At 44.7% G+C, this 21,191-nt stretch overlaps 1 protein-coding gene across 1 annotated transcript in view; it reads right to left on the bottom strand.

Annotated features, from left to right (window-relative positions):
• Positions 1-21,191, bottom strand: part of LOC135907492 (calcium-activated chloride channel regulator 1-like) — a 171,992-nt gene that overhangs the window by 63,217 nt on the left and 87,584 nt on the right. The window contains exons 9-10 of the mRNA XM_070541066.1: positions 11,886-12,137; positions 8,336-8,554 (exon numbers count right to left, since the gene is read on the bottom strand). Of these exons, the coding sequence (XP_070397167.1) occupies positions 8,336-8,554; positions 11,886-12,137 (471 nt within the window). The remainder of the gene's footprint in view (positions 1-8,335; positions 8,555-11,885; positions 12,138-21,191) is intronic.

The raw sequence follows: 21,191 nt of genomic DNA on the forward strand, positions 1-21,191 counted from the left end.
TTTGAAGAAGTGGCACCGCAGCTTTTCCGAAGTCCTTTTCATATATTTCTTATGTTCCGGGATCCCCTGCTTGCCTTGATACACTTTGAAGTTTACAAGGTATCTGTTCTTGGCATTTAGGCACCATACTTTATTCCCGAAGTAGATAGGCTTTCCGCGCATTTATATAGAGCCTCTGGCGGCTCGATATAAATCACTGACACTTCGTCAGCTTCCTCTCCGGCTATCTTCGCTATTTCTTCCAATATCAACCTATTCAGACAATAAAATAAGAAATAACCACTGCAAGAACACGCCAGCAGCCGTGCAAGAGATGAGAATGCAGTTTAAAAAAAATAAAAAGTTAGGTAGCCTAAAGGCCCAGCGTGACCATATGGCAACGCGTAAGATAACACGCTCGTTCATGGATAAATCAAACATTAGTCTTTCACAAATGCTCATCGAAGGTCACATACTCAAAGAACAATACGGAGGTAAGGATATCTGACTATTGCCCAAAGAAGTATGAATATATGAATATGAATATATCTTTATTTCCAATAGAATGGGGGAGACAGGGAAGAAAAGCTGCAAGTGCAGCTTGAAAAAACACCCTGCCCCCTATGATCACAAGACATGGGCAGCGCGGAGCAGCCGCGTGTATTTAACAAAAAAAATATACACAGTTTTGCAAGAATGCATAAAAAGTGAGTAGTTGTGCGTAAAGAAGCTACAAAACGTTTCACATATGACAGACAAAAAAAACATATATACACATATATTTGTAATATAAATGTGAACAAAAAAGATGTAAACTCATCTAATCTGCACTTCTGAAATAGCTGGCCATATAAACATTATTATTAGTCACACTGAATTAGTCGACAAAATTAGTGAAAAAGTCGAGAAAAACTAGAAAAGTCGAGAAAAAGTAGTGAAAAAAAAACATGCTTACCCCTTGGAGCAATGTATGGCAACGCTACTCCCAGAGCAACACTTATTCCCGCCTTTGCGAGGGACTCCCACAAAATGAGTGACAGCTGCTCCCACTTGGTATCCATAAAGGGAACCCTAATCTGTCAAACTGCACGTCAAAGGCCATTTTGGTGCCATTTTGTTAATCTTAATAATTGAAATCCACTGTGCAGCCTACTGTAATCATATGGTCACACTGGTCCTTAATGGGTTAAGGGATAAGAAAAGAGCAGATTGGGTGAGGGAACAAACGCGGGGAAATGACATCTTAGTTGAAATCAAGAAAAGGACAGGAGAATGGGCAGGACATGTAATGAGGAGGGAAGATAACCGATGGTCATTAAGGGTTACGGAATGGATTCCAAGGGAAGGGAAGCGTAGCAGGGGGCGGCAGAAAGTTAGGTGGGCGGATGAGATTAAGACGTTTGCAGGGACAACATGGCCACAATTAGTAAATGACCGGGGTAGTTGGAGAAGTGTGGGAGAGGCCTTTTCCCAGCAGTGGGCGTAACCAGGCTGATGATGATGATGAGCGCTACGTTATGAAAATCTTTGTGAAGTTAAATGAGTTGGATCAAACCCAGTGTCTGTTAAAAAAGTTATCTTAACCAAGTTTTTAAACTTGTGTTATGGCCTCTATGAGCTATGCTTTCCATTGTCCTGATCAAGCTATAAGTTACAACCTGTTTTATTTGGCGGAAATGAGAGGGTGTTCATGTTGCGTGCCATGTCTGACTGAACCGACTGAATTACTGATCCCTCGTTTTGTTTCCCTATCTTCAAGGGCTCACGTGAAGGGATTTAGTTAGCAATTATGGAGAATTAGGCTAGCGAACAGATCAGGCTGGTTGTTTATGTGTTCATATTATCTGCGCAGACGAAAGCCATTGCAACGGGAAAGGTGCAACAGAAAATATGGCCTTGGCTTTCCATCCCGCATTCCCTAAAACTCCTCCTTCGACCACGCTTTCGCATTATTAAGGCTTTATGGCATTTTATATTGGTGCATTACTTAAACGATCAACATCTCTATGGCTATCAGAGAAATGCAGCGAATCTATCCAATTTGGGGAATCGCTACTCCACCTAGCTTCTTTAGAAGAGTTCTGTAATGTGTAAGCCAATCTTAGCGTTGGATGCATTTGCAATACCCGTGTCAAGGCGACACAAACACACCTCACATTTAGTGCGGAAAGTGCACGTGTCGATTTAGTTCACGCCGCTCCGCAGCAATACAAAAATTCACAAGAGACATTTTGTTCATATTCCGCACCATCATAAACGTGAGTGTACGTAATTTGGGATAACAATTCCAGTGACATCATGGTTGTCGGCTTCAGACAATTTCGCCGTCATTTTGTACGACTACAGGCGATGCAGCGAAACAAGATACAGCTTCAACATGGTCACTTGTGGTTACATTGCTCGACAAGGCTTTGGTGTCCTGTCGTTCAGCTTGCAGTTTTCCAAGCCGCATACTTCCACGTTCTCAAGCACCTTGCGCTGCGTAATCAGGACACCTGCTCCTCTATTCGCTTCTTTCACGTATACATATGCGCAGCACAATCAGCATGATTCTCTTGGATTTGGCCGATGGCTTATGCAGCTGGTTGTAGCTGTGCGATCAGAGCAGGCGACATCTGTCACGATAGGGATGCTCGATACTACGCTTCTCCGTAAAGGCTTGGTGACACATTCGGCTGCGCCACCATATTGTGTCAGAACACGTAAATGAGCGCTGCGATGGACAGCAGGAATCTAGTTTTTGCACTCGGGGCAAAATTATAATTTTCGTAGTTTGTTCGATTACCTGCATTGTAATATTCACATGCCACCTTAAAACAAACGTTAAGCACTTACAGTAAAGCAATACTAAAACAAGTTTCAAGACCAACAGATAACTAGTCGTTTTTACCACAGTTTCGCTAACAAATTTGTTCAAAACACAAAGTTGATGCATATTGTGTACACTACTGGTTTTGGAGGTTGACTTTAAAAAAGACTTCCGCAACTTTTGTCCTGAAGGCGTTAGCTGGGCCGTGCCATAAAAAGATTTAGGGCAAAACAATGTGAATAAATACAGCATTTTCCCAATAGCTAAAGGTAATATATTCAATATATTAGGATACAAATCAACTGTGAGAATAAGAATGATAAGAAGCACGTGATCGGAAACAGTCTTACAATAGAAGACACAAACTATGCGAGTGTCAGAAAGTGAACTCAAGGTATTCGTTTCCATCACAGTCTTGGTTGACGAATTTCAAACCATGCAAAATGCGAAAAAAAGTGCTCGTGGACATGTGATTAGGTGCACGTTAAGGAGTCCTAGAAGATCAGAATTATTTAGATGTGCCTGACTACTAATAATATAATAAACGTAATATCAGATCGTGGTTTTGGCTCGTGACAGCACAGAATTTATCATTAATAATAACTGGAAAGGAAAAGCCTCATAAATATAGTGCCTAAATATATTGTTGAAAAGCCTATTTGTCTTAGTTCCGTTATGCAACGACCCATGATGAGAACAGAAATTTGAGAAAGCAAAGCATAGTGATACATCTATCTTAAAGAAAGGGAATCCTTGTTTCCAGAATATAGGGCGTGAGAACTTTTAAGATTGCATAAAGTTTTAAGAATTGCCCAGTGCAAATAACATAATTATAGCCATAGAAATGTATTACTGGATAGGCGGACATTACTTGCACGAGAAATGGAAACAAATATTCAGGTGAGCAAAGTAATTCACCAAACAACTCCACAGTTAATTACTTTATGGCACACATGGCCTTTTATGAATTGTAGCTGGTGACCTTATAAGGCGATTCGACGTCAAGTGAGTTTGCAGATTCAAACCAGATTGTAGATGTGCGCTGGGAAACCCACCATGAAAATTCCTTGTTGTCGCACCTAATTTTTATCAAAACGTTATGGTATTCATTGAAGCGCAGATGTATCTGGAAGAGATATGTATTTCGCCCCACGCTTTGGGAAATACCTATAAACACGTGTCGTCCTAGACATCCATTTCAAGTGGATACATCTTGCAGTCACACTGGCTACAATTCGCAAGTCGCAGCATGCGTCGTAATGTGAATAATTGTAATGTTAGGCAGCGAATTTATGCTTATTTTTCAATGGGTGTTTTGATTTCGTACGCTGCTGTTGTCCGCGTCTTCGAATAGTCCAGCTACAGGACAGGAAGGATGCTATCGGCGTCAGGCAATTTTTGAAAATTCTGGAACTCTTATAAATGGCCACCTACGTTCTCTGGGAGTTTTGTGTTGTTGTGGCTTAGCATTTATATTTGCACTCATTGTACCAGCCAGATGTGACGCGGGAGATTTCATGTACAAGTAAAACCACCGCAGGTGTGCAACCGGAAAACCGAAATGTAGTTCAAGACAGCTCAACAACACGTTCAGGCTGCCGAGAGCCAGAGGAGGCCATGAACACAAACTCGAGATCACTGACAATGGGAGACTCAGGATTGTATACTTATTACAAACATAAAAACAGATCAGTTCAATTTAACACTTGCGTCGGTTTAACTGTAATAGAAGCAAAATCAACCTTCACCGTCATTTTGTTACAGATGCGGCACCTTTTCAAGTAAAGAGAGTCGGCTACTGTCCGTTGCAGTTAGACGTCTATGTCTAAATGGCAAACTCTCTAGCAGATATTAGCCGACGAATCGAAACGACAGTTGTGATGCTTGACAGTGACGGGTAATTAGGATGGTCAAGCGAAGCCATCAGCTGTGGATGATTTCTCAGTTTTTTTTTTACTTGCGCTAGCCCAAGTGTATTTTCCTAGTCCTGGCTACAATAAGATCATGCGCTTCATAGATGACTCAGGCGCGAGGATAGCGACATTTACCAGCTACAATCTTGTCAGCCTTGTGCTTGTAGGTTATAACACTGCCTTTTCCTCTATTACGCAAAATGAGGGAATTGTCAGTGTCGCAGCATATGTCGTCACAAAGAAAAAGAAGGGAGGAGAAAAAAATTTTTAGGAGCATACGTATTGAAGATGAGCATCGTGTGAAGGACTGCAGGGGATTCATTTAAAAAACCGATCAATTGCTAATTTTTTTATGATTCCTCGATTAGTTTCGTGAGACAGTGATTCCACCTCCGCAGTGACGCTCAAGAACAGCTCCTAACTGCCAATGAAACCTGGGAATCCGAACTAGTGCCAGATTTCTCATATACCCTATACCGACGCTTTGGAAAGACCACACGCATTCAACTAATCAACGCGACATAGCTCTAACGCCTCCTATCTTCAAATTGATAGAGGGAATGCTAAGCACGAGCCAACAACACTATATCAAACAAGTATAGCTTGGTTTGCAGCCCATGCAGGCTGGCTTCCGGCCGAACATGCGCGCACATGACTGCCTATGATTGCTACGCAAAGTGATTAAGCGCAAGTCCCGCAAACAGGTGTCTGAATGTATTCTAGCAGTATATATGCGTAAAGCATTCAGCAACGCGAAACAATAGGTCATCCCACAGCATTAGCAGCCAGGTACCAAGCCAAAGAACATAGAATTGGATCCAAAGCTTTCTCTAAAGCAGACAAATCTAGCTCTATGGAAAGGCACTGGGATGGAGTACGAAGTCCTACTAAGCGTATAGTGAAGTACCCTATGGCTATATCCTCGGGTATATGCTATTCGAGTTGGCCATGACACGGGTGGAACAGAGTTTTGAGCGAGACACAGTAGCCCGTTTTATAGTTACGCCAACAAAATAATGGTACGGATGGAAGCGACATATTATTGGGAAGTGCACGTCATGCAAATCGAACTGCAATAACCATGCTCAGCCCTACTGATACCTTAAATAACCTCGGACTTCAATTGTCACCACAGCAGACGAAAATTACGAACGTAAACAGAAAGAAAATTAATAATGTAAGCAAGCATCACGCTACACATAGGCCAAAGCGATCTCGCGTTGACTAATGGACCAATTTGGTTATTCGGGGCATCAATTCCTAGCTGCAAAAAGCTCCTAGCAATGTATTCGCACACTGAAGCACAAATGGAGACCATTGTTACATATGCTTGCACAAATATCAAGCAAGTATGGAGGAGGACGTTAGAAAGCGTGCTAAACGCTTCCAAAACAGCAATGGTTGGAAGGATTCTTTACGGGGCATCAATTCACGGCTTCTGTAAAGAAGACTTTGGCGATATCCAAAAGTTGCAAAACGCAACCCTTCGTGCGATAACTGGGCTAGCGAATCATGCAAGGAACGAGGACCTGCTCAAGCTGCTAATCATACCACACATTCGGGACATACTCGATGAAGCACAAATACAAAAGTGATACTGCTTAGACAAGATGACTTTGGGAAAACAGATTATGGCATGGCACGCAGAGCCGGGGCCCTCAGAATTCCCCACATCGCCGCCATGGAAAGCACCACTGGGCATACGGAAGCAAGAACACTGTATGGCCATGCGAAACAGAGAATCTCGAAATATATTTGAAAAGTAATTGGAACTAGGAATGCCGTACCACACCATTGACATCTTAGTGGACGCTGCAATCAGAAACGAAATAGTCAGCATGGCCTGGTTTAGCACATCTGCACCCAACACAGTGGCTATCACACACGCCGTCTTTTCAGGGGTGCAAATTTACACGCAGAACTGTTGCCGTATTGGAAGCGGGCAGCACCATTTCAATTCACATGTGACACATTGCAGAGCAGAGTGCGCGAAATAATTATCAGATCGTTACTCACTCGTACAACGTGGTGGCCGAATTACCGGAGCCTACGACAGGTGATGCTGTCGCCAAGGACACTAGAAAATTGCTAAAACTAATACAGGACATTCAAATGGTGAAATTTCGTGCACACCGCCGCACACAAGCACAGATGGGGAACACGCAGCCACTTTCGCACTTAGCTCGCAAGCGGGTGGACTTGATAATACCTACATCACGGCACACACCATTTCCTCGCCATCTGGGTACCAGGGCACCCTGGCATAACAGGGAACCAAGAGGCGGATAGGATAGCTCGAGGGCATACCAACCGGGCGTCCGACACATCCAGCCTTGAGGAACCCGAGTCAGTACCCGTGGACTACTCAGATATCCTAAATTATTATAAGGGGGTCAGACTGAAGTACCCACCCCCCGATAAGGATCTAAGCAGAAAGGATGCTGTTGCATAGCGACAACTGCAGACGGGTACTTTTAAGAATCTAAACCTTCTCAATAAAATTTTCCCTAGACAGTATGAGGCTAAGTGCCCATGGTGTGGAGAGAAACCAGATCTATAACACATATCATGGGCCTGTCAAAATATTGAGTTCCCAACTATCTATAAAATAAAAACCCGTGTGCGGAACAGTGGGAGAGTATGCTTTCCAGCGTAAGCTTGAACGGCCAAAAGCGCCTAGTAGAGCGAGCTCGCGGGTTGTCCATACTCAGTGGAGCCTTGGACTAGGGCACCAACACTGTGATTGAAGACAGAAGAGTCCATCAGAAGATGGAAGAGGCCGTATGAAGCCACGAAGATCTCTTTTCTAGAGCCCAATAAATGTTTTCCAATCCGATCCGATCCCCGCCATGTCCTGCTTACCAAAATATACACCTAAAGGTATGGGCCGGAAGCTCTCCTAACAGAGCACTGATGCATTGCATCGCACCAAATTTAAAGCAGAAGGTACCTCGGTCCACTTGTTTGAGGGCAAAGACAGTCTTAGTCGCATGGACAATGTTTCTTTTGTGAAAGTTATGGCCACCGCTGCAGGCACACTGTACATACTTGTGAAAAGGCACCAAACCAGAAAAGCTACGACTGTGAACACCTATCCCTTCTGCACGCACTGTCAGGAGTCATGCAGAGCAGAATTCGAGTACTTTATTTCGATTCACGCAGCTTTTTCAAATTGAAGCTCCAACATTAAACACTTACTGCATGAGACATAACTCTCGGAAAGTGAATGTAAACTAACCCTGAAAGACATGAAGCCATCTCGACATATGGCAGACAAAGTGGCTTGTTCGAGTAGTGTATGAAGGGTCAACCAGGCTATGAGAGGGTGACGGAATGAATATACACCTAGTAAAACCACTCGACATAAAGCAAATGACCAGGTACTGAGATATATGTGTGCCTCAGTAAACAATCGAGGAACATATATACCTTTCCCACCTAATTCTTCGCAGCGGCCCAGAGCTTTCCCTTCCTAACAAAATGGCTTTGGTCATTCATTTGTCTAAAGGACACTACGTCTACGATATTGCCATGATTGGTAAGTCAATAGAGGCGGCTGCAGAGAAATAAATATAATATAACGAAAGTAACCTGCATATTATGTCAATCATGGTTCTTAAGAGGACAGGCATACCGTTGCTGGGCTTGGGATGGTAAGTGATTTGTCGAAGCCGCTCTCAACTTCCTGACAATTCTGACACCTTTTTCCTGTAGGGTCAACAAGCCACGCCGTGAGTGAGTAGCCTCTAGTGGATTGGCGGCTAATGTTAACGATTGTGTTGTTTCCCAAGGCGTCATCAAGAAGGAAAGTTTCTTGAATAGTTCCGGTGAAGCCCTTTGTTTCGTACATCACCTGTAAGACGAAGGCAATCCTGGTTAATTTAAAGTACAATATGATACAATCATTTATATCCCTGAAACAGATGAAATTCGTGGGTAAAACCTGCATATCAGATCGGTTTGAGAGAAGTGCACAATATAGCCACCTCTGTACAACAGAATCGTCGGTACCAGTAAACGAAGGACCGTCTAACAAAAGAAAAACAAGTATATGAGAGAAGAGCTTTCTAAAATAAAACAAATATTTTCATGTAATACAGGATGCAAAGGGAACCACAGTTCATTATGATAAAAGCAGCAAATGTTTCTTTCAAAAGTGAAATCATGTGAGATTTAGTTCAATACTTACATAATAAATGTATGCTGTCTTCACACACAGACGTGCACAATACATGATATATTTGCACAAAGTAATTTGTTTAAGAAAACCGAAGCTTTATTTTATTTATTTTTTTTGTCGTGGATGAGGCGAGTTAGGCATTCTGGGTGATGTACAATACCTAGTTTTCGCGACGACCCCCGAACACAATGGTGGACACATTGTGATGCCGAGGAAAACATGTGACAAACACTAGTGAAGGACTCTGGAAATAACGATGACCTGGGGTTCTTTAACGTGCACCTAAACCTAAATACACGGTTGTTTTCGCATTTCGCCCCCATTGAAATGCGGCCACCGTGGTCGGGATTCCATCCCGTGACACCATAGCCTCTGAGCAACCATGACGGGTTGAATCCTTTCTATCTTTAGAGAAACGTTCTAATGTTTGCTAAGAAATCGTCAACTAAAAGTCCACATAAAAAAGCATTACGCCCATACTGGCAAATAATTATGAGTGCAATGTTTAGTTTATGGTGACTTGCTTGATTTCTTCGGAAACTATAAGAAGGTGTTTGATAAACGACAAGAATTGACATCTTCAAGTTAAGCTCCCTTCCCGGAACAAGTGTGCTCTGGAACTATTTAGCTCTTTCGTTACCGCTAGTAATGCGCTCATTTTTGGTGCGTTTGTTTTAACGTTTGATTTCAGGACAATAGTCGCAACGTATAACGCGATAGTTAAAATGAAAGCTTGATATTTAGCATTTACAATGCATGTAAAGCAGTAATAACTGCTCAGATAGTTATTCGCATTTTCTACGTGAAAATTCAAGGAAGCACCTCAAGGAACACAGATTACCGAGTAAAAGATAAAATATACAAAACAAGCGCCTGCTTCCCAGTTCCTGAATTCTGTAAATTAGATCACATACACCAAGAAATTATCATTAAGATTTGTTGGTGTCAATACTAGACACGCAGCCCTTTACTGGTCTACAGCGGTAGGCGGCCGTTTTGTTCATGCTCGTTTCTCTTCCACTCTATTTTCCCCTTCCACTCTCTCTTATTACCCCCTTAACCCTTCCCCCCTGAAGGGTAGCTAACTGGAACTACCTCTGGTTATCCTCCCTGCCGTTCTCTAAATTCTTTTCTCTCTCTCTCCATTTTTCAGGGAGCATTTGTTTTTACTCCTTGCAACAGACACCTAGTTCGTTATATGCGGCACTTTTTACGCTCGCGAAGCAATGGTTGTCAGTTTTGGGAAGCATGCAATAGCCTCGTCATAATTGGATATTTTGTTCGATTAGCTTTTCTGTGCAAGCAAAGTGCTTTTGTGTGCATTCAACTAGTTCTGGAGCCTCCACATGCTTTGTTTAGTTCCCGTACAGTGCTATACTATAATTTGAAGTTTTGCACCAAAACCCACAGTAATGCACAAGGGCACACAAAGGAGCTATTCGCAATGTAAGAGATCAGAGTAATAGCCAAGCTACGGCCGAAGGTCGGTCTGGGATCAACTGCGTGTTTCTGTGTGAGTGGAAAGCCGAAAGGAAGGAAAGGATTTCGCGTAATACTTGTACACATGCTGATGAAGCACGGATGAATGACAGCAACCCACAGACGAAAAAATAACGTTGCACTTGATATTAGTCGAACACAAACTACAAGATGACACGCACTCATGAGCGTATACCTTCGTTTAAAACATCGTTGAAAGAGGCGATACATCTGATCGGAAAATTGACAACTCGAGAGACGCTTGTGTATATTCGCTGCTCTCGTACAAAAATGGCGCTGGGGTATCGACCAAACCACAAGTTTTGCGTCGTTTCATTGAGTATGTGAGCACTACACGCCAGGTTCGACGATACCTTGAACGAAAGCTTTATGTTTTACCCAATCGGCCGCAAAATCGTCAGATCTGAGAAATAGTTCAAGTTCAGTCAGCATTTCAGATGGTGTATAGCGGTGTTGGTATAGAATAATTCCAATGGAAATGTTTAACAACGCTTTGAAAGAACTGTCGATCAAGTAGATCGCTTTCTGTGGGCGTGGTAGCGAAAGAGTTAGGCGAAGGTGCTCGCTGTCTGCCTGATGTTGTTTATGTCTACACTTAGCGATAGTGACCACGTGTTCATGATTAGGTTGGTTCCACTGGTTGAACGTTGCTTGATTTCTCTGTTATGTATTATAGTATCTTTCTTTTTTCATTTTGTTGTTCAGAAATTTCCCTTACTAGGCTCGAGTAAGTGCTATAAATATTAAAAAGGAATTGCTGCAACCTTGCCTAGAAGGGGTTCGAGACTACTACACAGAGCAAACGTGTTTATGAGAAAGTTGTTGAGCTACCTGAAAAATTTTCCATCCAGCATTCTGTTTTCTATACATGCTACATTAAAAGTTATTTCCAAACCTGAAATAAAGCCCGCGAAATAACATAAGTCCTGCGCCTTTGTTGACCGTCCGGATCACAAATCTAAACCACACAAGTTTACGATGTTACCCACCGAAGTTATAACGCTAATATGTGGGTTGGAATTTCGCAAAACATTCATAAGGCTAGTAGCTGTTTCACGGAATCTGTAAACTAATATGAAATGTATTCACTTGCGACGCACAGGCACTGTTTACAGAACAGCGATCTGTTTTCTGTCTAGACTGACAGAAATGTATATTTCAAGACGCTTCAGTTGTTTTGAAAGACACCAGTTATTGGAAACATTAAGAACACATGAAGCCATATATAGATTTTTTTTAGTGACTACAATTTCGCTTCCCCTCTCAAATGTCACAAATAATGTTCAAATCGCTGGAGCGATTGTTTCAAAAGGGGATTTCTTAATATTAGGTACATGTGAATACGAAAGTCAAAGATGGCTCTCAGCTAAATCTTTCTCCTAATTCTCCAAAACGTGGTAACGCACTTCGTTGTCGTGCAACCATATAGGCTAGAAAATACGTGCAGAAATCTCAACTGCCTCTATGGATATTCTTCGTTCTGTGGTCGAAAACCTGTACTTACAAGTATGGGCTCGCTGGAAAGCTCGCTGTCGGGGTAGAGCGTTTTGACAAAGATGCTCTTCAGGATCAATGCCGGGTAGAATCCTTCACCTTGAAAGCACTCGTCATTAGCAGACTGTAATATTTCCGCACCTGCTTTGGCTGCTGCTATTTGTGACGCAAATTCACGGTGGTAGGTGCCCGTGGTACCCTCGCCGTCGACCACCGATTCACTGGTGTTACATTTCGCAGTTTCATTGGGAGTAATAAGCACCTGAAAATGATAGATACCACCAGAAGGTCCTTCATTACTGAACGGTTACCTCTGCTGCCTATCACATGAGCGGACGTTTCTGGTGAGCCGTCAGTTAACACATTGGCTCCTACGTTTGCACATGAAATAAGAAACATTGTGCAGCAGCAACGGCAACAAACGCTCGCCTACGAATTGCCGTCCCGTGCCTTTAACCACCAGCTGAAAATTACTCCAACATATAATCTTTGCTACACTGTAAACGAAAATAAACCCAGCTGAGAGTTTTTAAGAGGTGATGTGCCCTAAAACCTCCCCTCCTCAAATATTTACTCCGATGTATGGGAGCAAAACAGCGCCATTCCCTCGTTTCACTCCGCTGGCTAGCTGCCGGAGTATTAAGGCGACATGACGCGATTTTACTCCGCTTAAAAATTTTGTTCTCCCGTGAAACTCCGACAGGGAGTTTTGAAAAACTCCCCTCCGCCGGTACAGGTTAGTCACGTGGCGCTTCCCATGAGGCTGTGCGCCTCGCCAGCGACCGGGCGCGTTCGGCGGAGCGGGCAGTGCTCATGGCTGACGGTTTGTTTACGTCTGTGAAGTGTCGTTCCGTGACAGCGTTTCGTCAATTTGTTTCCCGTATCTCCTTCCAGAAAGTGTTATAGGCATGCCTGAAGCTCACTGTATCTCAGCTTCAAGTACATTAGCTGTGATCACTTTGCTGACAACGATGATTGCAAGAACCACGTTTTCAAGTGCGGAAAAAGGCTTAGGTATACCTCGAAGCTGCTCACTGGCTCGTGATGTCGGCTCACGTTCTGGCTGTGTTTCCGTGCTGCGTCACCCTGTCTTGTGTTCTTCAGTACGTGAAATGCCACTTCTATGTCCTTTTGAGTACATGCTGACAACGTCCGGTGTAATGTTTGTAAGGACCGCGTAGCAATGGCAACAGCAGCCACTGTTCGAGCGACGACATCCGTGCTAGTCGCGCATGAATGGCGTAACCCAAGTTCGTTGCGGTGCTGTGTTGCCAGTGAGAAAGACCGGAGTGCAAGCAACTGTTTTTATTTATCTGTGAACGGATATCCTCGCCCGAAGAAAAATGGTAGGACATAAGTATATATGTGTGCTTAAAATAAAGCTTCTTATTGAGCGATGTGAATCGAATTGTTATCGCGCATATAGGTTTTGGTCACGTCGTTGCTTCCGATATTGCATTAACATTACGCTCTATCCGAGACACTGATTTAGACGCATGCCTGCTGGCTACGAGTTTAGGGGTTCACTCGACAGATCAGCGATGTAGCTCCTTTTCGCAACCGAGACAGATTGTTTGTACTCAGAGCAAGTAGTGCGGTGTATAAAATGTATGTCTGCGCATTTTTCGGTGTTACGTCGGCTGCTGCGGGACATGCTCACACGTAATAATTTCTTGCTACGCTACCACTATATCGAAAAAATGTAATTTTGCTATGCAGCACATGCACTTACATTTTTCTAGCTTACTGTAACTAACGCACTACTTTTTGGCCGCGAACGCCGGCAGTGTGCGAAGTCGCTTCAGCACTCAGAGTGGCATAGTTTTGAAAAATAACGCCATTAACTTTTTTTATCTCACTATTTTGAATTAACAGTTTTGTGTTGATTAAGGTATTCTGTTAGTTTCAAAGAGGCAGATCTTGTATGAACGAGCATGTGAGTCGTAATTCTGAAAACAGCACAGCTGCTCCCTTGGCGGTTTCGAGGCACACAGTATCGTGGCTATATATACTGGCACCGTTGCATCTTGAGTATCGCGTGTACGTGGGATGTCTTTCAAATTTCTGCATTGGGCGTTTCTGGAATGTTTATGTATGTCATGATATATGTGCTTTCATTGACTTGTTTCATCGAATTTGACGCGGTCTCGTGTGCATATTTCGAAATTTGACCAGCAGCCTCTGCATGTAAACATGTTCGCGCAAACTGACGCGATGCCTCTTTTTGTACTCCCGTTGCACCTCGAAAAAACTCCGTGAATTGCAAAGCAAAAAATAAAAAAAGACAGAAAAAAACCTCCCATAATTCCACGCAAAAATTCCGCTCGTGCGGAGTAAAAATTCTACTCCGATCATACGGAGCATAATAAACTCCGAACCGGGGGGTCGCTAGAGGACAAGCAGTATACTCCCACCTCGGAGTTATTTCCGTTTACAGTGTAACCTTGCAGACTTTCTGGACCCAAGCTTACATTTAGGGGTAAGCGCAAATGAACCCTCTGTGAAATCTGCGAGATCACGTTTGAAGCCGCGAAAGAAGCGATTGATGAAGGAGGAAAGCACGTGCAGGTGAAGGCAATCGCCGCGTCCGTGCCCTTTCCGTTTGTGCTGCGACGACGCAGTGTTCTTTGTGAACGTTCGCCGCTTCTAAGCGTTTGCGCGTAACTAACGTTCACGTAGAGCAACGTCGCTGCAATGTTTTTGTAATGCCAAAAACCTGTTTTCCTCGTTTATAGTGATGTGAAAACGATGACTAACTTGCACGAATAGACTAAAGAAAATACCTAAGTATTATTCACTTCGCAATTGGCACTCATATTGGCTATAAAAATTATGTGGACACTAAAACCTCGTTCACTCAGTTGGCGCTGTCATCCCACCATCCGTCTTAGTGTGCTTTCGCGATATCAATGGCACCTCACTCGTCCTTTTACAGTTATGACCTGTGCGAAGTGCGCTTTACTGCAAAAAGGAAAAGCAAAAAGGAAAAAGCCCAAGTGCATACGCCGCCCTACTGTAGTAAATTAGCAATGTAGCGGAGTGAGCGCAGGGCTAAGCCTTTCTACGCCTGTGCGCATTGTGAGCATTATGCACAATATTGCGATAATAATAGCCTTCCTGCTGAACAGCTGTGTGCATGCAACATTGACACGACACGGCCTCACGTCTTGCAGCTTCCATGTGTGAGCCACTGTCGGCGGTGCTCCCTACGACAGCCCCGCGAATACCTTAGTCTATACGTAGCAGGCTTACAAATAGCGCTGATTTTCGTGTTGCTGTTGTGCTATTTAAAATGTCTATGAACGAAGGAACTAATTTTGTTTGCCTTTTTAGGAAGGGGAAGGGCCGGGGGGAGAGAGGTATGTCCATGTCCATAGGGTTGTGGGCTTCGCCAGGTAGTTGGTCTTTAGGCTTTTCATTGAAATGCCGATATACGCTGTATATGGGCATGTTAAGTTGATGCATGTTCTTGCTGCAACGGAGCAGTTTCTGCGGGTGCCAAGGCGCGTGCGCCAGTGCGTGGACCCCGCGTATCGTGGAAGCGCCGTCCAAGTAGCTCGAGCACAACGTTATGTATTTCAGTGCGTCGCTTTAGGGAAGAAACTGCACATTTTTGAGCGATTGTATTTGGCTCTTCCGCGAACTTTCGTGGTAGTCAGTGGTGCATAGTGGTCGGACAATCAAAGCCTATACAAAGATTCAGATTGGAGCGCGACGTGTTATCGCGCAGCCAAATTGCAGGATGCGTTCGTCGGCGACGGCAAAATAATGTACCTCGTGGAGGCGTCCATATTCTTCGGCAACCAATCTGTGCAGGCGTTCATGCCGCTGTAGTCAGGGCACACATGAACGACGGGCTTATATGCACAGTCACCTTTGTTATACCGTTACGCATTTGTTGGTTGATGGCTCCATCCTTGAAAGAACTAGGCAATCGAACAACAAATGCTACATAAAACTATCACTGCAGCAAATAAATGCCTTCAAGAGCTTGAGTACCTTAAAGAGACATGAATGATAAATCATATCATAACAAGCCAACAAACACTGACACCAAGGACAACATAAGAGAAATTACTTGTGCCTAATAAATCAAATCAAAATGATAAATTGATGGAAATGAAAGCGGATGAAAAAATAACTTCGCCGCAGGTGGGGAACGATCCCGCAACCTTCGTATTACGTGTGCGCTGCTCTACCAATTCAGATACCGTGGCGCCATTTCCCCATCCACTTTCTTGGGTATAAATGTTTCCTCCCTGGGACTGTCCGCCAGGGTGCAACTTACCAACCTTAGCGGTGGATGTGGAACATCCTTTCTGACGCAGGCGTCACGAGACTGTGATCTTTTTGGGCGAACGCAACGGTCAATAAACCCACACATGCTTCCTCAAGGCATGAGAAGTGGACTAACTGAAGTGGATGAAGAAAAAACTTGCCGCTGGTAGGGAGCGATCCCACTACCTTTGCATTACGCTAAGGTTGTGAGATCCACTTTCTTGGGATACTCAAGAAAGTGGATGGGGAAACGGCGCCGCGGTGGCTCAATTGGCAGACCATCGCACACGTCGGTGGGTCCAGAGGTTGGAGCAGACCAGCGGATTTGATGTTTGGTACTTTACGCCGCCGACAGTCATGGCAAGCTTTCACGTAGTGCACAACAGAAAAAAATTGTTGCTCGGAGTAAAATTTCTGTCGCATGTGCCCTATTGTTGCGGAGAAAAGTTATTGTCCGGCACAGGTGTGACATGCCTGCAAAACTTGCTCACGCATTGCCGTAAGGAGGATAGTAAGGAACGTTTCTTCACTCATTTCAGTTTCACTTGCAGATTAGGTTGCTCCGCAGGCAATAGGATGTCGGTCCTCATAGCAGCGAGCGTGGAATAACTTCGTCAGCCACTGGAAGTTTCCAGATAAGAGAAATAAGTTCTTTGTCCACACGCTATAGGCCAGACATCCGGATCGAATCAACCGCATCAAAAAATATCAATTTTTTTAAGAGTCTAAGGAAGTCAACAGAGTCAAAGCACGTGCCAGGCAGAGAGCTTCGCTGTGTTATTGTCCAGATCGATCGACGATGTTAATTTCGTACTCCTAAAGGCGGAGGCTCTAACGAGAGAGGCGGTCTGATGGATTCCTGAAATTTTCAAACCAAGAATGCAAATGGCGGTCGCTAGCTGCTTCAAAAGGCCGGCCATACAGGAGGATTGAAACATACTGATTACCCAAACGATTACAAAGTACTCCTTTTTGTGGTCGAGTAGTTAGCCTCTGCCTTTGTGCGACAACAGCTCGCGGAACGCAGTTTCGCGGTCCGTACCATCACGCTATTGAACAAGAATGGCTTCGAGCCTGACAACGCTGGCGTCTTTGTGAATTTCAATTTGAGGAGTATTGCCAAACTTCGCGAGCACCGGAGTTGCTTCAAGTCCTTTACGCAACTCTGTAAACGCCTGTTCTTGCTCTTTCTTACACACGAAGAAACATCATTTCGTGTTATTCCTGGTAGAAGTTTAATTATTTTTGAGAATTAAAAGAAAGAACAAGACGGTAGCAGGGGTAGAGGCCGAAAAACCGCTGAACCGCCTTCTTGTCTTGAGGAAGCTGCAACTCCGCGATGGCAGCAAACTCCTTATGGTCTCACCGAATGCCCCGGGGCGTGATCCCGTGACCGATAGACTTGAGTCCCTGAAAACATAATCGAAAGTTTTCTAGCTTGATTTTGAGATTTTTCTTCCTGATAGCATTGTGAACACTCATCAGACACACCATCTGCTGCTCAAACGTGCTTGAAAACACAGTGACATCGTTCAGGTAGACCAGGCACGTCTGCCATTTCAGTTCCACGAGTCGTGGCGGCACAGATGCCGAATGGGAAGACCTTAAATTCGCATAGCCTCTCAGGAGTCACAAATACAGTGTTCTCGCGCTCACGCTCGTAGACATTGAGGTACCAGTGCCCTGACTTAAGTTATAACGAGGTTAAGAATTGGCCATGAAGTAGATACTCCAAGCCATCGTCAATCCGTGACAGGAGGGGAACATTGCATTTGGTGACTTTGTCAAGCCATCCGCAGTCGACGCAGATGTCCTTTGTTATCTGAATGACGGAACACGCCCACGGAATAGCCGAAGGGTGAATAACGTCTTTATTTTCTATTTCTTTACTTTTGAGTTTAACCACCTTTCGTTCCATTGGCCACACGTGGTATGGATACTGACGAACTCGGCCTGCTGTCTTCTTCGTTAAAATACGGAGTTTCGAAACGGAGTCCCGCTGCACCGGATTCTGTGAAAAAGCACTCAAAGACTTCGCTCACGTGTCCTAACAGCCGCTGATTTGGTAGCACCGACAAGCATGCAATAATGAGAAGGCGGCTGCTCAGGCTGGTAGCAGTTGTCATGCCCGGTGATATCACTTCTAATATATCGACGTCAAAGATATCAGCAAATTTATTGAAGAACGCTCCAGCTGTGACTGAAGGACGTGCTGAAACTCGTTGTTGAAGTTCGCCAACAGAACTATCGATCGCTTCCTTGGCAGCTAAAGAATGCCTCGAGATTTCAAGATGGATCAGCAGCCGAGTATTTTCCTCGGCAATGTCCCCATATTCGTTGAATACACCGCTGGTTACAAGGACTAACGCGCTACTTCTGGGCGATAACGTGTTGCTGTCGACGAAGCGCAAGGCATTGTCATGCCTGTCGTAATTACTCCTTTCCATGGCGTGCACCGTGGAAAATGTTACCAGCAACTCACAAAAATTAGTGGTGGCTCCATTAGTCTGCAACAAGACCATACCAAGAATCTAGTCTAAAACAACTAGGCAGGATAAAAAAATCTCCGACGTACGTAAAGCCGTGAATATTCATTCGTACCCAGGGGATTTAATTCGGTATGAATATTTGACCCCAATCCATTGGTAGATTTTTTTTTTAGCTTACAAGCAACGTCGGTGCTCTTGGCCAAGGTGCTCCAGTGTCGGTTAATGGTGCTATTTCTTCGTCTACAGTTACTGGAATATCAAACATTACCACTTCTCTTGCGGTACTTCACTGTGTCTCCAGATCACCTTGCTGGCGTCGTTGTCGTAATAAAGGTTCTTCAGTGCACTTAATATTAGTGACCTCGCCTGCTGAGTTCGCTGGCCTCTGTTTACCCTATGCGCAGGGCTGAGCAAGTGGTGCCTTGGAGCGCCACTAGGTAAGGCTGCATTTAGCATAGGCATCAACCAGGTGTCGAAGAACGGTGTTCATACCGCCGTTACTCGAACGAATTACGACTGTTCGCGGAGGAGTTGTCGATCTCTACGATTCATGGAAGAGGTGCTTTTGGAGAGAACTCAAGGATACCTACTTGGCGCTTGGAACCCGTTCTGTAATTATGTGCAGCATCACCACAGTGATAACAAAAATATCTGTGGTCCGCTGTTCGCCGAACGTCACGGCTCCTCAGTCGTGTTTCAGCAGAGGACGGCGGGCTGCGAGGCATGAAGCCTACTTCAATTTGTTCAGCGGGTTGTGTGAAGGCAGAGGTATTGTACAATGGAGGACGCTGCTGTGGAGTCTCGTACCATTCAGGAACTAGGACGGCCTACCTGATTTCAGCGCGAACCATTTCAGCCATGGAAAGTTGCAATACGGGTGGGCTGCCCACAACTTCGGGATTTCTTTTTTGATAACAGCCGTGATCCCTTCCCGCAATGTACTGATGACGTTGCCGAGAGCAACGGGAGTGAGGTTACTTGGAAGCATGACGTCGATGTTATATCTGGCATGCAGCTGAAACTATTTTTCCATGGTTGTCGCTTCGGCGAGAAAGTCTGTGAATGTTGTCGGCGGGTTGCAAATGAGGCCAGCAAGAACGTATTGCTTGACACCTCGCATTAGGGGACACACTTTCTTCTCTTCAGTCGCAGATGTGCCCACAAGTCCGTCTGAAGAGCTGAGCCATGTCTTACACATAAGTGGCAAAACTCTCATTCGGGCTTTGAACCCTCGCCAGAAGCTCCTATTCGGATTACTGTTTTCAGTGAGCACTGGAATGAACATTGAGAAACTACCGACGAGATTCATCTCACGATATCAACGCCGCCTAATGATTCTCGAACCACGTCCACATTGAATCCTCGAGAGCAAAATGCACACTGCGAAGCTTGCACCCTCGGTTCCAGTCGTTAAAGCTGGCGAGACGCCCGAAGTGTTCAATGCAATCGTTCGCGTCTTCAAAGCGCCGCCATGAAATGAATCCGGCCTCCGGGATTGACGATGCACTGTTCTTCAGTGGTAATCATGGAAAGTGGTGGATACAGTGTCATCGCACGCTCAGCTAGCAGACGGTGCCGTGGCTGGAGTCTATAAAGTGTAGAGGCGTAGTTTCTGCCAACTACTCGCCAGACTTGTGTAGAGGATACGCTCCCACGATTCACGTACCCAGCATCTCCATCAGAAAAAAGTCACGAAGTGAACAATCGATGCCTTTGCAAAACGGTGTCCTTTAAGTACTGGTTGACACTCTGAAACCGCGTGTACCACTATGCACTCTGTAATTTTCGTTGAAGGGCTGGCGGCCACACGTGCCAACTCTCATCACGCGCCCACCAACAGGCCAGAAGTGCATCTTCTTCGTTGCATAGGCCTTGGGAGATACGCTGAGCCGTCCTGGTAACTCATGGGACAGGTGGAATGACTGCCACAGTACGGCTTAAGTCAGGTGAAATGGAGAGTGTCGTGACCGCGATGCATAGGTGGTGTGACTATTTGGCCAGCTATGTAGCTGACAGAGGAGGTGTGGTCTACCATGCGGTATTGAAATTCTTATCACAGAAGACATTGGGAAGCATGGCCAAGGCTGTCGCGTGGTATTCAACCACACAAGGTAGTTAGCTGGAAAAGGTTGCGTCTACAGGTTATTGTCATGTCACCGCTGCTGGCGACAATGAGCTGCGGCAATAAGTGAGCGAGACAGCTGGCGATAATATTCCACGCATCTCGTCACATCAGACACCATTGTAGGCATTAGGAAAGGTGTGGTAGATGGGTAACAAGGGGTCTAGTGTGCACTACTGCCCTTGTGGGAACCGAATGAAGAATGGTTGAAACTGAGTGGCAGATTGTCTAGACGTGTTATAGGCAATCTTAACAAATAGCGAAAATATGCCTCAGTGCGTGCGGGCAAAGGCGACATGAATAATCAACATGCCACGTAGTGTGCGAGCAAAGGCTTAAGTGTGTGAAACCATTCGTTTAAGGGTGGCTAAGCTTGCGGTGAACTGCGTTGCTTGCAGCGAGAAGGGCTGGGATCGCTTCCGGCAGG

This window comes from Dermacentor albipictus, chromosome 6 (genome assembly GCF_038994185.2).
Source record: "Dermacentor albipictus isolate Rhodes 1998 colony chromosome 6, USDA_Dalb.pri_finalv2, whole genome shotgun sequence".
Lineage (NCBI taxonomy): Eukaryota > Metazoa > Arthropoda > Arachnida > Ixodida > Ixodidae > Dermacentor > Dermacentor albipictus.